The 15,985-nt window shown below is 36.8% G+C and overlaps 1 protein-coding gene across 1 annotated transcript in view; it reads left to right on the top strand.

The window, feature by feature from the left end:
* Window positions 1-15,985, top strand: part of Dlg2 (discs large MAGUK scaffold protein 2) — a 1,704,707-nt gene that overhangs the window by 1,730 nt on the left and 1,686,992 nt on the right. The window contains exon 2 of the mRNA XM_048360010.1: window positions 14,212-14,343. Coding sequence (XP_048215967.1) covers window positions 14,212-14,343 — 132 coding nt within the window. The remainder of the gene's footprint in view (window positions 1-14,211; window positions 14,344-15,985) is intronic.

Raw genomic sequence — 15,985 nt, 5'->3', positions numbered from 1 at the left:
ATTCTGGATCAATATAGATTCAAATTTCCATCCAGTTATGTGGATTGCTACAATATGAAAGTAAAGCCAAATTTATAAGTGAAAAGCCTAACTTGTAGGTGAAAACTCAACACAGCTCCTTATATTTGTGGATTTAGAAAGTGCATTGTGAAGAATTACAGTCACTGGGATTCTCTTATCCAAGCTGTACAGATGGGGAGAATAATATGGAAAAAAAATGGAAACTTCTGTAAATGTATTTTTTTCACAGTGAGATTTAAGTGTAGAATTCTTCCCTTCCCTCACTATTTCCCATAGTACTATCAAGAGAAGAACACTTCCTTTGAGGTTTTAGAACCACACCTACCCAGATCTGACACAATTAGTTTATTGGAATAAGAATGAGTTTGGGCTAGCCAGTGAATGAAAGGGTTCCTTGATTTGTTTCATTAATGTGTGTCTTTATCATTTCTACCATTTCTCTAGATAGTTCTTTTTGGACAACCTTATTAACTTGAAGTAATAAACACATTTGGGGGAATGCAGAGGAGGGGGGAGAGTGGGAAAGGTCAAAATGAAAAGAGGGGAGAAGAGAGAAAGGGGTCTAAAGGTTGTGGGAAGGAAGAATGGGAAACACAATTGATATGTATGCATAACATAACTAAGACTGAACTTCAAAAGAGAGTGAACTTGAGCGTTCTCAAACTAATCAACTGCATTTCTTAAACGTTATCACGTTTAAGAGAACTGACAGAAATTGCTGAGAAATCATTGGAAAGTAATACTTTATGAAAAAGTATTATAGAGATTTCATCTCTTTCCTCCTCTTTCTTCTCCTTTCTCTTTCCTTCTCTACCTTTCTTCTTTCTTAACAATAGATTGACACAATAGATTAAAAAATTAGAAAAATCAGCAAATTCTACTTAGCAAAATGATTATGTACACTATACTATTGTGTATATATGTATATATATATTATGTAGTTCATTTAGTAAACTGATCTAGGGAAATAATATATTTTCTTTATAGTAAAAAAATGTTAGTATTAAGATATGATATGTAAGTCAGGCCCAGAGAGACAAAGGTTGCATATTTTCTCTCATATATAGAAGATAGAGTTAGTTTACAAACTAATAAATTAATATATTAGGTGGTATGCAAGTGTATACAAATGTATTAACCGAAGCATGGTCTCAAGGGAGAACTCAAATTGTGTAATCCCTTAGAAAGACGAAGTCAAAATTTAAAAAAAAAAATCAACACCAGGAAGTGGATACTTGAAAGGAGTGGAGTGAGGCTAAGTGGAGAGGGGTAGATGAATTCAAAGGAGAAGAGGGGGAGAATGCCAACAAAAATTCAATGTATATCCTACAAAATTAAGGAAAGTGAGGAAAGGGGGGCAGATTGGGAGGGATGGGTGAGAATGTCGAAAGGGGTGACATTGACCAAAAGTATTGTATCCATAAACTGCTTTGTTAAATGGCAACTCCTTTGTACCAACTACTTAAAATTAATAAAAAGATGTGAGTTTTTAGTATAGATAACTAGCCGAACATGTTATTAAGTGTTTGTTGCATTTTTTTCAGTTGGCTAATCTTCACTGTTCCTATAATATAAACAGAGAAATATTTTAAAGTTTCACCTAGAGTGAGTGTGCAGGCTTGGACTAACCTTCATTTTGAATCTTTCTGTCTTTATTGTCACATGTGCTAGATATTGATGGAAGAGCTAGACTCAGTGCGATTTTAAGTGATTTCTATGTGATCGAGTATTTGTTCATTATTGCATGAGTGCTTATCAGTATATGACATAGTCCCAAGACATAATTTCGTATGGTGTTTTTAAAAATCTTGTTGCTCGAGTAGAGAGAAAATTTTTCACCGGCAACATATACCCATAGTGGAGAGTGGAATGGATGTAAAATATCATTGAGCCCATTTCTAGGTGCAGTTCTTTTTTTTTTCCCCCCTGGGTACTGAGGTTTGAACTTAGTGTTTGCTGAACTTGGCTGGTAGTGTAACACTTGAACCATTCCTCCTGGCTGATTTTTTTTGCTGGTCGTTTTGAAGATGGCATATCTTGGGTTTTTCTGCCTGGGCTGGCTTTGAATCAAGATCCTTTGGCTCACAAGTCTCCTGAATAGTCTGGTCCTGAATAGTCTGAATAAGTGTGGTCCACTGGCGCCAGCTGTAGGCTCTATTCTTGACTCTCTTGGAAAAGCTGCCACTCAGAAGTGGAGCTATGGCTCCACTTCTAGCTAGCTTTGAGCAAAACAGCTCAAGGACAGAGCCAGGCCCCAAGTTCAAACCCCACAACTGACAAAATATAAGCTGCCACTTTCACTCAAGCTTGCTCTTTTATTTTCTGCCATTATTTCAAACTCACACAGTCTGTTCACAGTTTTATAGATCTGTTTAACCAACATTTTTCTCATTTTTCTCCATATTTGATTTTTATGTAGGATTCTAACACCTATTAGTAGTAATTTGATTTACTTCCAACTGAACCCTTAGAATAATTTTTTCATGTATTTTAACATGAAATTTAGGGCTAATCCAGGATACGTTGTATTAGCATTTTCTGATGTGATACAAAATTGTAGTGGCTGTAGTACCCTTGAAGAAGATTTCTTGAACTGAAGTGATACGATTAATATGTTACAGAGCTAATGTAAGAAGAAAAGAATTACCGTTTCTTCTTTCCTTCCCTGTGTTTTTAGCAGAAACTTGCTGTTGTAAGAATAAAATATGCTTAGTAGAGTTTTATTAAAATGAAGTTTTCTTTTGAATAGGTTGTTTGTTTCCCTTATTGTCATTAAATATGCAAAAGAAATTGCTTCTAATACTTTGAGACATATGCTCATTTCATTTCTGTGTTTTGGAAACTGTTCCTATTATTTTCTAATTGTCTTTAAAAATGGTATAGCATTCTGGTATTATTCACATATATGGTACGCCTTTCCTTTGAATTCTTTTTGCAACTGTTTTCAGTGATTAATGGAGCAAGCATAAGCAGATTTTTATCTGGTACTAAAAGCTAAATGCTATTGTTTTATATCCACATATTTGGACATTATATCTTTTTTTTTTTTAACCAGTCTTGGGGCTTGGGACTCAGGGCCTGAGCACTGTCCCTGGCTTCTTTTTGCTCAAGGCTAGCACTCTGCCTCTTGAGCCACAGTGCCACTTCTGGCTTTTTCTGTATATGTGATGCTGAGGAATTGAACCCAGGGCTTCATGCATGCTAGGTCAGCACTCTACCGCTAAGCCACATCCCCAACTCCCTAGATGCTTTTTGTGTTTCATGAAACTTTTTTTTTTTTTTTTGTCAGTCGTGGGGCTTGAACTGGAGCCTGGGGGCTGTCTCTGAGCTTTTTAGGTCAAGGCTAGGGGTCTACCACTTGAGCTAAAGTGCCACTTCCAGTTTTCTGGTGGTTAATTGGAGATGAGTCTCACAGACTTTTCTGCCTGGGCTGGCTTTGAACTGCTGTCCTCAGATCTCAGTCTCCTGAGTAGGATAAACATGTGTGAGCCATTGGTGGCTGGCAAAACTTAAGTATTTATTTTTATTTTTCCATACAGGTAATGGAACTCAAAAGAGTTAAGTTTTGAACATTTTTGTAGGAAGGATTGGAAAAAGTCATTAGTAAAGATTCTCAATTTCTGTAAGCCAAAGTAATTTTAAGTTCCCTCAGAGTTATGTGGATTTTGGTTGAAAGAGTTACTGGGAATAATAAGTCATGAATTTGTGATTTTGGAAAATTGTCATCTAGGAGATATTTAGGATATTCTGGACAGAGAAATGTGTGTGTGTGCGTGCGTGTGTGTGTGTGTTCGTTCAACTACTGATTAGGAGTAGGCCATGAGTCAAGCAATAAACATACAGGCAAATGATCTATTAATTTATTTTATTTTTCACATGTAATGTATTGAGAAAATTGCAAATGATATGCTAAAGACTCAATAGGATAAGATATGGCATGCTAGGTTTAGGGGTCAGTGCTCAAAGTACTCTATTTAATAGATTATTTGATTTCTCATTTAGGCCTACTATTGCCTACTTTTTGGGATAAAAATTTTAGTTAGTGAAAAGATACTACCCAAATAATGTATTTTTAAAATATTGCATTAAGGCAATCAGTTCAGTCACGTCTCCATCAATAAATAGAGCCTTTACTTAAATGATGAAATATAGGAACAATATTCTGTCTTAATTTCATTCTATTTTTCATACTCTTATTTCTTATATTTATTATTACCATGTCAGCTATTATAAAAATGGTTTTTAGTGTACGATTGAGATGCATAACCTTTATTTTTTTAGCCAAGGGGAAGAAAACTGTCCTTTAAGCCATAATTCCTGTGCAGGAATTTGTAGCAGTCAAGACACAAGGGCTGTGTATCCTTAATGTAGGTTACTTCGTCAGCAAAGGATCATGAGTTTTACCCAGTCTCTTCCGTCCAGTCAGTCATTCTGAATTCCAACCTAGTAAGCTTTCTGCATGGGTTCAATTTTTAGTAAGTGTTTCAAAGTTATTTGGAGAATTATGGCCAAATTACTTCCATTATGAAACAATTCCTTTCACACTCCATTTATTTTAGGCTTTAAGGTCAATAGGAACAATGTATTATAAGATAAGAAGATCTTTTGAAAAACATTAAATTTTAACATTCAAAGACTATGGAAAAAGTTTAGTATTCTGTTTCTTGCTTGCTGCTCAGGCCTTAGCTTTGTTAGGATAAGACACTTAAGTCTTCTGTTGTTGTGTGGGGTTATTTTGGAGAGTTATGACATCTTTATCATTAAAAGTTTAGTAAGACTTATGATGGGGTTAATACACTCTGTTCTATTCAAAATGAGCAAGGTAAACTATAGTATATATTTAAGGTAATAGCTTTACTTCTATCTATTCAATCACTTCTCCATTCCATTAGGATTTATTGAATGCCTGCCATGTGCCAGGCACATGTCAGATGCTTGGTTTTCAGGGACAAATGCTATTATTTTGGCCATGTTGATCGTTTTTCACTTTTCTTTTTGGAGATACTAGAGTTTGAACTCGTGGCTTCACACTTTCACTCAGCTTGCTTGCTTAGAGCTAGTGCTCTAAGTTTTAGTGCTGGAGTTTTCTGGCTTTTTCTGCCTAGACTAGCTGTGAGCCACAATTCTCTGGGTCTCAGCCTTCTGAGCCGGACAGACTGCAGTTATCATCCACTGGTACTGGTACTGTCCCCAGCTATTGTGATTTTTTTTTTTTTTTTTTTTTTTTTTTTGCCAGTCCTGGGGCTTGGACTCAGGGCCTGAGCACTGTCCCTGGCTTCTTTTTGCTCAAGGCTAGCACTCTGCCTCTTGAGCCACAGTGCCACTTCTGGCTTTTTCTGTGTATGTGGTACTGAGGAATCAAACCCAGAGCTTGCTAGGCAAGCACTCCACCACTAAACCACATTCCCAGCTCCCCGGCTATTGTGATTCTTGAACTGTGTTAGGAAGACAGATGTGGAAGTGCATATTTTTAATTTTACGTGGTGAAGTTAACATACCATTTCAAGGAAACAGATGAGGAAGACTCAAGCCTTCCTGGAAAGATGTGACATATAAAAGGTTCCTGGCAGAGGTTTACTAGTCATAGATATGGTAAATACTGTTTCAGATCACCATCATTATTATTTTTGCTTTGAATTATAACATCACATTCTGTATCACCACCGCCATCACCATCATCAATATCATGATGGATGGTCATGAATGTTAATGTTACAGCTGAGAAAAATCTAGACTAGTAGGCAGACACCTAGCTACTAGAAGAAGGATCAAGATCAGGCAGTCATTAAGCTGGACATTTTATCCATATATTTAGGCATGTGAAAAATTACTTATTTTATAAAACTCCAATTTATTTTTTACTCTTGGCTACTGAATAGTGGATAAAGTAATTCTAATTGTGTGTGTGTGTGTGTGTGTGTGTGTGCACATGTGCATGTGCCAGTACTGTGGCTGAACTGAGGGACAGATGCTGTCTCTTAAAATTTTTGCTCAAGGCTGGCCTTGAACTTCAGTCCTTAAATCTCAGCCTTCTAAGTAGCTAGAAATACACTGTTGACTAGCTCTCTAACCCTTTTTTATGTTTTCCTTAGTTCACATCCGGGATGGGGGTATTCTCTGGTCATTGACTGTTGAAATATACGATAGGTGTGAGTTGCTGTGTCTAGGTAGTTCCTTCTGGTCTGGCAACTATTCCAAGTCACCACTTCATTCTCTTACTACAACTAAAGTGTCTGTTTGCCAAGCTGCATTATGATGCCATTTCTTTCTAGTCTTTCTGCTTTCCAGGCAAGGTTGATAGCCGAGCCTAGATTCTTGTGGCCTTGGTATCCAAAACCTTTTCTTTTTTCTGACTGAGTAAATCTTTCTAGGTTCGGTGGGGGTGGTAGGGTTGGTGATAACAAACGTCTCTCTTTCTCTGCTTGAGTATTTCTTTTTCATCTCTGTGACAAACTTACTGTGAGGGTGTAGAGATTTGTTTTTCTTTTGTCCTGGCATGTATCTCCTTGAAGGCAATGGAGTACCATACTAGTTATCTGGCTTGATGAGAAGAAAGGAAAAAATTGGGAGCGAGAAAATATTTACTTGTTCAAAGTACCAGACTCCTATATATGAATTTGTCTATATGCCTTCTTATGATAATGCCACTTGTGAAAATCATGTAGCTTCACTTTCCTTTTTAACAAGTTTACTGTCTTTTAACTCTGCCATATGTTACTTTCCTTATGAAATAATATGTATATATGAGCTTCTCTTTTTCAAAGATAGTAATAGAATTATAACCAGAAGCTTGTTCCATGGTCTTTTCACAGTGAAGTCTGATATTTTTTGAAAAAGTGGATGGGTATCACAGATTAGTGAAGGGGAGTCCAGTGTTACAATTAAGTTTTTGCTATCAGCTGGGAGATTTTAATATAAAGCAAATCAACAGATTGAGCTTTAAATTCCTTGCCTTAAAATGTAACTGTAGGGCTGGGAATGTGGCTGAGTGGTAGAGTGCTTGCCTAGCATGCATGAAATGCTGCATTCGATTCTTCAGTGCCACACAAGCAGGAAAAGCCATAAGTGGCGCTGTGGCTCAAGTAGTAGAATGCTAGCCTTGAGCAAAAGAAGCTCAGGGACAATGCCTAGGCCCTCAGTTCAATCTCTAGGACTGGCAAACAAAAAAAAGTAACTGTATTAATATGCTTCTTAAGATTATTGTGAACATCAGATCAAAATGCGTAGCTGATATAAATATTAGTCCCTAGAAAAGTGCCATACAAACAAATGCTTACCATCAGAAGAGTTCTGAGATGGGTCTCTGAGAAAGAGATAAGTTCAGAGTCAAGGCCCCCTTCCATTAGTGATATGGGATGAGATTTCCTGTCCGCTTCTGAAATGAACCCTGCTCAGAAATGACAGTGATACATCTGGTCACACATAGAAAACATCTTACTGTGTTTTGTCAAACAACAACAAAACCAGAGTAGTAGCATGATTTTTCTTCCACAAATGTGGACAATTTTACGGAATACTTGAAATCTTGGCACATATGAAAGGAGTAATATAAATGAAACATTTTATACTGATACCTTTTGTTTCAACAGGAGGAATATTCTGGCCAATAGATTGTTAATTTTGTTAATTTTCTTTTTTTGGCAGGAGGGGTACACTGTATTTCCTAAGGACTATAGAAAAAAGAACATGGTGATCCTTTTCCAGTAAACTTGTTTGGTGCCACATAGATCAGAATTTGAATCCTGGTTCCATCACTTATTGTGTAGTCTTGGGAAATGTAATCGTTTGGAACTGTGCGTATGTGTGTGTGTGTGTGTGTGTGTGTGTTTGTGTGTGTGTGTGTGCCGGTACTGGGGCTTGAACTCAGGGCCTCTCACTTTTCCTTATCTCTTTTTGCTCACAGCTGATGTTCTACCACTCAAGCTATACCTCCATTTGTTTTTTTTTTTTGGTTAGTTGGAGATAAGAGTCTCTAGGATCTGTCTCTCCAGGGTGGCTTTGAATCTTGCTCCTCAGAACTTAGTATTCTGAGTATCTAAGTACATTTCTTTTTGAACCATGTTGTCCCTTCTCTTGCTTTCCCCCAGTTTTGGTTTGGATCCTATGTGCTGGAGAGGCTTGGTCACCAGTGTTAGAACCTTCAGGATCTAGGGCTAGTGCCAGAAAAGTCATTTGAGGGGTGTTACTGGAGAAGTGATAGGGGCCTGGCCCTTTATTGTCTGCCTTCTTTTTATTCCCTCGCTATGAAGTCAACAAGTTTCTTCTGCCAAAGTGCACCTGTTATGGTGGACTTCCTTGCCCTAGGTTCAAAGCAACAGAGCCAGGTGGCCATGGACTGACACTTCTGTAACCACGTGCCACATTTAACAACTACCTAAATATGCCCTCTTTTAAGATTGTATGAGGTGTTTTTCTAAAATTAGAAAGCAATTCTTTGAAACCTCGAAACTGGTTCTACTCTCCTTCATTTAATGAGCTTCCATGCCTGTCATGGCTGCTTGAATGTAAGGCTGAACTTGCTATGTATGCCATCCATTTACTTCTCTGCTCTTTCATGACACCTGGCATCTTGTCATAGCACTTATTACACTCTAGTTTAATATTTTACTTTGTTAAACTATTTTCTGTAGTATTTTCATCTTCAAACTAAAATCCCTGAAGATTTTTGCCTCTCTCATTTAGTATTGAGTTCTCAGTGTCTGACACCCAATAAACAAAAATCGATTCATTCAGTTATTAATGAATAAAAGAAGTTATTTTTCAGACTTAAAACTGTAGGATCATTTTTAGATACTATGAGTATAATTTTTGTTTCAATAAACACATGTGAAACTAGTGATTTAACATTTATCCTCAGATTCTAAAATTTAGTTAGACAATTTATGTCTGATTGTTCACGATTTTTTTTTCAAAGAAATATGCTGCTCTATTTTTGGAGGAATCAGAGTGCTGCTGTGGAGAGAACACTATACTTGGAATTGAAAGCATTTAAGATTAAAATTGAAATCTGTTATTTAGTAGCTCTGTGAACTTGGACTTATGAATTTCAGTTTCATGTGAAATAAATATAACAACTTCTCAGTGGTGGAAATCAGAAAACATAATGCATGTAAAATGTCTCCCTAAACTGTAAAAATATTAAGTACATTTATGCAAAGGAATTTTATTATAAATACTTTGCTTCACAAAGTTTATTTGCATATTAAACTTACTTTTTCCTCTATTATTCTTTGATCTTAGTTTTACTAATGTTATCATTCTGTGATCTACAATTCCCTTTTTTAAAGTTATGGAAAGCAATATTACATATTATTCTTATTTTTAAAATTTCATTTGTTAGCACTATGTAAATTTAAAGTACTGGTCCCAAATTATTTATAACTTCTGGCAATGCTATTCTTAAACCAAAGACAATAGAGTTGAGCCTTAATCAACAGGACACATGATTGCCTCCAATTATGTAACATTCGCTATATCCTTTGGTTGCATATTTTAGGCTGAAATTTCTATTTTAATATCCTCTCACCTTCCCGGTGCCTGCCCTCAGGTAACCCAAATTTAGTTTCTTCTCTCTCCACATTTTTCCTAGTAGGTTCAGAAACCATATGAAAGGACATTTCATTTAAAATATTTTTAAAAATTGAGACTATCTTATCTATAATTCAGGTGAAACAGTTTGCACTTATACCTGGTTGGCTGAACATCAGTTAAAATATTAATACTGACTTGCTTGAATAATTTTCTCAACTTTTTACTTTACTCAACTTATGACTTACATGACAAATTCTTTCCCCTTGCCTTGTTTTTCCATTTATGGTTGTTGCATGGCTTTAAGTTTACATTATCCTCAAGCTCAAACTTTTATTAGTCCGAAATAAGAATGTTAGCAGATGGAGTTAAAGGGTATAATGGAATTGACACAGGCGATAGGTGATAGTCATCATCAATAATAAAAACAAAGTAGCAGAAAGCAGAAACAATTATATTACTAGATGTTGGCTTATGTTCAAAAAGAAGAGAGTACCTTAAACGAGTAATCTGTCCTCATAAGCATCTCCTTAGGCCTAGGATAGTTACTAGCCTGTGTGCATATGTAGGGCAGCCCCATGGCTTCTATGTCACACCAGAGTCACCATGTCAACAGTGTCTTCAAGCTGTGTCATTGCCTGAGGCCACAGCCCACTGTGACCAACAACCCTGCTATCTGACCAAAACCAACACTGATTCTAAGCTGCCTAATGCTGAGCAGACTCATGGTCCAAGACCATTCCATCCAGGCACAGGTAACGCTAGCTAGAATAGAAATCCAGCAGATATCTTCTCTTGGTAATGGATTTGTTCCAGAAGTTCTACCCACAGGCAAGCCTGGAATGGTTGTTAGGATCTGTCCAGAGGTAGGTTTCATCAACTAGAAACTGAGCTCCAGAGCAATGTCTTATACTTAGTATCTTGTCCTACCTCCTCCTAATCAATAGGATCTTGTAGTACACTGTGCTGCCCGAAGTTGGGGTAGTGTTGGTGAATATGGTCCTTCTGCCACTCAGCAGGGTCATACTGAATCTCATAGTCTCAAGAATCTATACACTTTTGGGGTGTATCAGGGCCCATACTGCAGCTGGTGATAATGCAGGCCAGGTTTCTGGTGTTAGGAAAGTCCTAGAGCCCCATAACCACAGAAACTGTGCTGTTATAGACTGGAGGACTGAAGGCAGAGATAGTCTCTTGACCACCAGGATTGAGGTTGAGCTTGACAACCACAGGGATCTGACTAGTGTTAGTAGAGGGTGTGTACACACATAGGCTTACTCCAAGGCTGGAAATTGTGTGGGCAAAAACTTGAATTTATGCCACTCATGCACATGTCTCCACAGGGCCTTTATTTTCTACTCGATGCTTGGTCTCACCTCAGTGGGCCTGATATTGAGCTCCAGGACAAAGCCCTTTACTAGCTTTCCAGTCCTGGTCTCCAGCAGGTGGAGTCTGGGTTCACCTTGCTTCTGTAAGTTGGGGGCGTGTTGTGGCAGATAGTCTATGAATATTGGCCTGGTGCAGGGATGTGGAGCTTTACCCAGCACTGGGGGTTCAAGGGAACTTTGATAGTAGGTTTCAAGTCTAAGAGCCAGACTTAATTTTTCTCCCTCCCACAAATAGTAGGTATCCCTATTCATGCTTGGCTGCTTAGAATTGGGGGCGGCATGACTTATTCAAAACAACACTTTGTTTTGCTGTAACAGATGCAGGCACTGTGGTCTCTCACTTGATTTCCTTAGGTCTTATGAAGGTAGTTTGGTGTGGGAATAGCCGCGCAAGTTGGTGTGTCTGTGAACAACTGTTCAAGTTGGTGTGATAAGGTCATTAGGGGATCTTACTCAGCTCCCTCTGGCTCTGCCCCAGCCCACATTAAGTTTTTACTTCTTCCTTTCTTAGGTAAGAAATGTCCTCCATTTTTTTGTTGCCTAATTGTGATTCTCATTTCTTTTAAGGAAGTACACTCAAAATTTGTATTGCTTCTAATGTGATATCTGAGAAGAGATATTAGTGGAGGAGCAATCTCTGTGGATCACTGAAGGGAAAGAGTTTTGGCAGAGTGGCAAGTATAAATGCCCTGAGGTAGGAGAGTCTGTGGTATATTTGAGAAAAAGAAGAAACCACTGTAGTTGAGTTGGTTGAGCAAAAGGAGATGTATAAGAGATGAAGTCAAATTTGAGAGACACAGGGTAAAAAAAGAGAAACAGCTACAAAAGCAATACTTGCAAAACTGTTTGGTGTAAGTGAACTGAACACGTCCGGGGTGGGGGGGAAGGGAAAGGGGGGGAGGGAGGGGGAGTATGAGGGACAAGGTAACAAACAGTACAAGAAATGTATCCAATGCCTAACGAATGAAACTGTAACCTCTCTGTACATCAGTTAGATAATAAAAATTTGAGAAAAAAAAAGAAGTAGTAGCAGTTTTCTTAGTCAATAGCCTTCTTTATTGTTATCTAACAAATATGGACAGTGATGACATTGATCAATGGCATAGATTGATGTAACAATGAGTAAGGAATTAAAGTCTGTTTCAAAATAAAAAAAAAAAAGAGATGAAGTCAAGATGGGTGTGGTAGCAATGGCTGTAATGCCAGCATTTGGGAAGTAGAGGCTGGAGGATCATGAGTTTGTGGTATCCTGGGCTACATAATGAGACTCTACTTCAAAACAAACAAACAACAAACAGGCCAAGTAGGATCCTGCTCTCTGGGGTGGAAAGTCAATGGACTTGAGTTGGGAAGTGATATAATCTTATTTATTACTTAAAAATATCTCTCTGAAGTTGGGTGTTGGAGGCTCACACCTCTAATCCTAGCTACTCACATGGCTTTTGAGGATCACATCTCAGATCCAGCCCAGGTAGGAAAGTCTGTGAAGTTCTTTTTTCCAACTATCAAAAAGCTGGAAGTGGAGCTTTGGCTCAAAGTGGTAGAGCAATAAATAGCCTTGAGCACAACAGCTCAGGGACAGTGTCCAGGCCCTGAGTTAAAGCCCCAGGCTGGCATTAGGAATTAGAAGGAAAGAAGGATTGATGATGCCAAATGATGCCTGAATTATTTTAAGGATGGAGAACTGTGCAGAAGTAGATTGCAGGTGGAGGGGGATCAGGAGTTCAGCTTTTGACAAGTTCAGTTTGAGATGGAATGAACTGAGTTTGAATTCATTCCAAATGGAAATGTGGAAGATTAAATTTGATAAGACTGTCTAATTCTGAGGAAAGTCTTGAGCTATAGATAGAAACTTTGAAGTTTGAGTACTGATGATACTTAAAATTAAGAGACAGGATATGTGGCCTAAAGAAAAAAAAATAAAGAGTAGTCTTAGGATTCTTTTTTTTTTTCTTTTGGCTAGTCCTGGGACTTGAACTCGAGGCCTGGGCACTGTCCTTGGGCTTCTTTTGCTCAAGGCTCTCTACCACTTGAGCCACAGTGTCATTTCTGGCTTTTTCTATTTATGTGGTAATAAGAAATTGAGCCCAGGGCTTCATACATGCTAGGCAAGCACTCTTATCACAAAGCCCCATTCCCAGCCCCACTCTTAGGATTCTTAAAGGCTTGAAAAAAAATAAAAGAGCAACAGTAAAAGTAATTGCATTTAGTCTACTTATTAATGTGGCAGGTTGGACTCAAAGGAGGGCTTTTAAGATTCAAGTAAGTTATCACCTACTACTAAAGAATGTCACTCTGCTAATTTTTTTTCAATGCTATTTGGTTTAGTGAGAGAGGAAGACATCTGCTCAGGAAGTACTGCTATATATATATATATTTTTATTATATATGTACCTATATACTATATATGCCTCTTCATATAAAGAAGTAATGAATAAATGGTGTATTCTTTGAGTGAAAATTAAAAGAATGTCTACCATCAAACTGTGATTAATTTTAACTATACGATGTATGGAAGAGGGCATTTGAATGAAATCTAAAGGGAAGGGAGCTTTTCATTTATCATATTAATTGCTTTCTATGTGCTAGACATTGTGTTAACCATTGTGCATATATTATTTCATTGCATCCTGAATACATAAAATGAAGAACTGAAGCTCAGAGAGATTAGTAATAGTAAACATCCTACAGAGCCGGTAAGCAGGGTTGAGACCTAGATTTATCCAACAGCACTTTCCATAAACCAGATTGATTCTTGGGAGAGGTAGTGACATTGAATAGTATATTCCAGTGAAGTGTGATAGAAGCAAAGAAAAGCACAAATTTAAGGAAGAGTAGAGCATGTATGTACATGTGTGTGGAGCAGTGGGGAACATCCTGTTCATAGATCACATAAAACCAATGAAAACCTTTGGTATATGATAGGACAGACCCATCATTGCAGTATGTGTGTGTTTGAAGGAGATTGGGTATATATAGGGAGTTAAGGCTGAAAGTATTGGTTGAAATTCATCATGGGAAGGAGCCTTGAAAGGTCATCTTAAAGATTTGACATTATTTTTCAGGAAATTATGAATTTTAAGACTTTTTTTTTGACCAAAGAGAATCATATGTACTAAGTGAACTAGTGACCAGCACTATATTCGTTATGTCATATTATTTTACAGTTGGATATTCTTTTGGAATTAGAAATTAGAAAGACCTGTAGAATAGATGAGTATTAGCATACTGTATTTTTAAGACTATATTCAAATTTTAAAATTATGCTTTTCAGATACGGACCGAGCTTTATCATTGCTGGAAGAATACTGTAAAAAATTAAGAAAACCAGAGGAACAGCTGTTGAAAAATGCTGTTAAGAAGGTGATGAGTATTTTCAAGAGCAGCTTATTCCAAGCTTTGCTGGGTATGTAGTACAAAAATTGCTTATCACTTTAATGGTCAGAATTGAGCTTAATAGCTTAGATGTACTGTGAAAGAACACAGTGTTAATCAAAATTTAAATAGGTAGTCCTTTATACTGGAAGGGAAAATTTTTTCTTTTTTAAATTTAATAATTATTAAAAAGAATTGTTATACAATACAAATAAGTAACAGATTATAGAAAAATGTAAGTATTGAAAACATTTTTGTGATGGAAGGAAAATGTACACATAAAAACTGAGTAGTTGGTTGCAAAACGTTGAAGACAGATATGCTATGGAAAGAAGTTACTTCCCTCTAGAGAGGGAATTATCTAACACAAAAATGTCAGGCCACATTCTATTAAAGATCCAAATTTGACTTTCATTCTCCTGAAACAAGTATAAAAACAAATAATCTTTTCATTTTTCTTGCTTCTATTAGGAAAGTAGAAAAATTGAACTTAATTTAAAAACCATTTGACTTTGAAAATTACTAATTAGTTTAATGACTATAGATAGAAGTAAAAATCTTTATAGGATCATTTTGTATATGGCTTATTTTCTTTAAAATTCTTTAAAAGAATCCACATTTTCTTGAGCCACATATACACAATGGAATTCTATACCTCTATCAGAAAGAATGACATTGCCCATTCGTAAAGAAATGGAAGGACTTGGAAAAAAATCATACTAAGTAAAGTGAGCCAGACCCAAAGAAACATAGACTATGGTTTCCCTCATGGGGAATAATCTTAGCAGAAGATCACAATAGCTCAATAATTATGTACATATGAACACATAAGATGATGCTAAACAAAACGAACTCCAAGTTATGAAAATAAATGGTTTATCATTGTTGTTTTTATTTTCAACATACCATGTGAAATTATGCCTTTTTATTTCTTCCCCATGGTTTTACCCCTGATATCACTGTAACTGATTTTGGTACCCCGGGTATTGTATATACATGTATTGGAACTAGGGAATGGAAAGGGAATATCAAAATGGAGAGACAAAGGATAAAAGACAAACCAGTGCAAAAGCATTACTTACAAAACGATATGCTATAAACCAATGGTACAATGCATGGGGGGGGGGGGCGGAATTGGGAAGGGGGGAAGCAGGGGGGAATGAGGGAGAAGGTAACAAGTTGGATAAGAAATGTATGCACTGCCATACATATGAAACTGTAACCCCTCTGTACATCACTTTGACAATAGATTAATTTAAAAAAGAGTCCATTGTGGCTGGCAAGAAGTAGTGACAAGTAACTATAATCATCCTAGCTAGCATTAAATAAAAATGACTTTGAATGGAACTTTACAGTATTTAAATAAACATTCTCATTAGCGAATGATATTTTGGGGAACATGTTAAACCACAAATTTCTCAATTAAAATTAACATCTAGCTTATAATTAGTAAAATCCATTAGCTAAATGGCAATGTGTCTAAATACATTTGTATGATGTGTTTAGTTAAGACTTGCTATGTTTTTTCAGAGCTTGAGCTTTTGAGAACTTGAGTTAGGCAAGCTATTGTTGAATAATGTAGATAATTCTACATTTTGATAATGTGGTTATCTGATAACACCATTACCTAGGGAATAGAAGGACAAATGAGTGACAAATAATTGCATTTTGAC

This window comes from Perognathus longimembris, chromosome 13 (assembly GCF_023159225.1).
Source record: "Perognathus longimembris pacificus isolate PPM17 chromosome 13, ASM2315922v1, whole genome shotgun sequence".
Lineage (NCBI taxonomy): Eukaryota > Metazoa > Chordata > Mammalia > Rodentia > Heteromyidae > Perognathus > Perognathus longimembris.
This window is presented reverse-complemented; position numbering and strand designations above follow the sequence as displayed.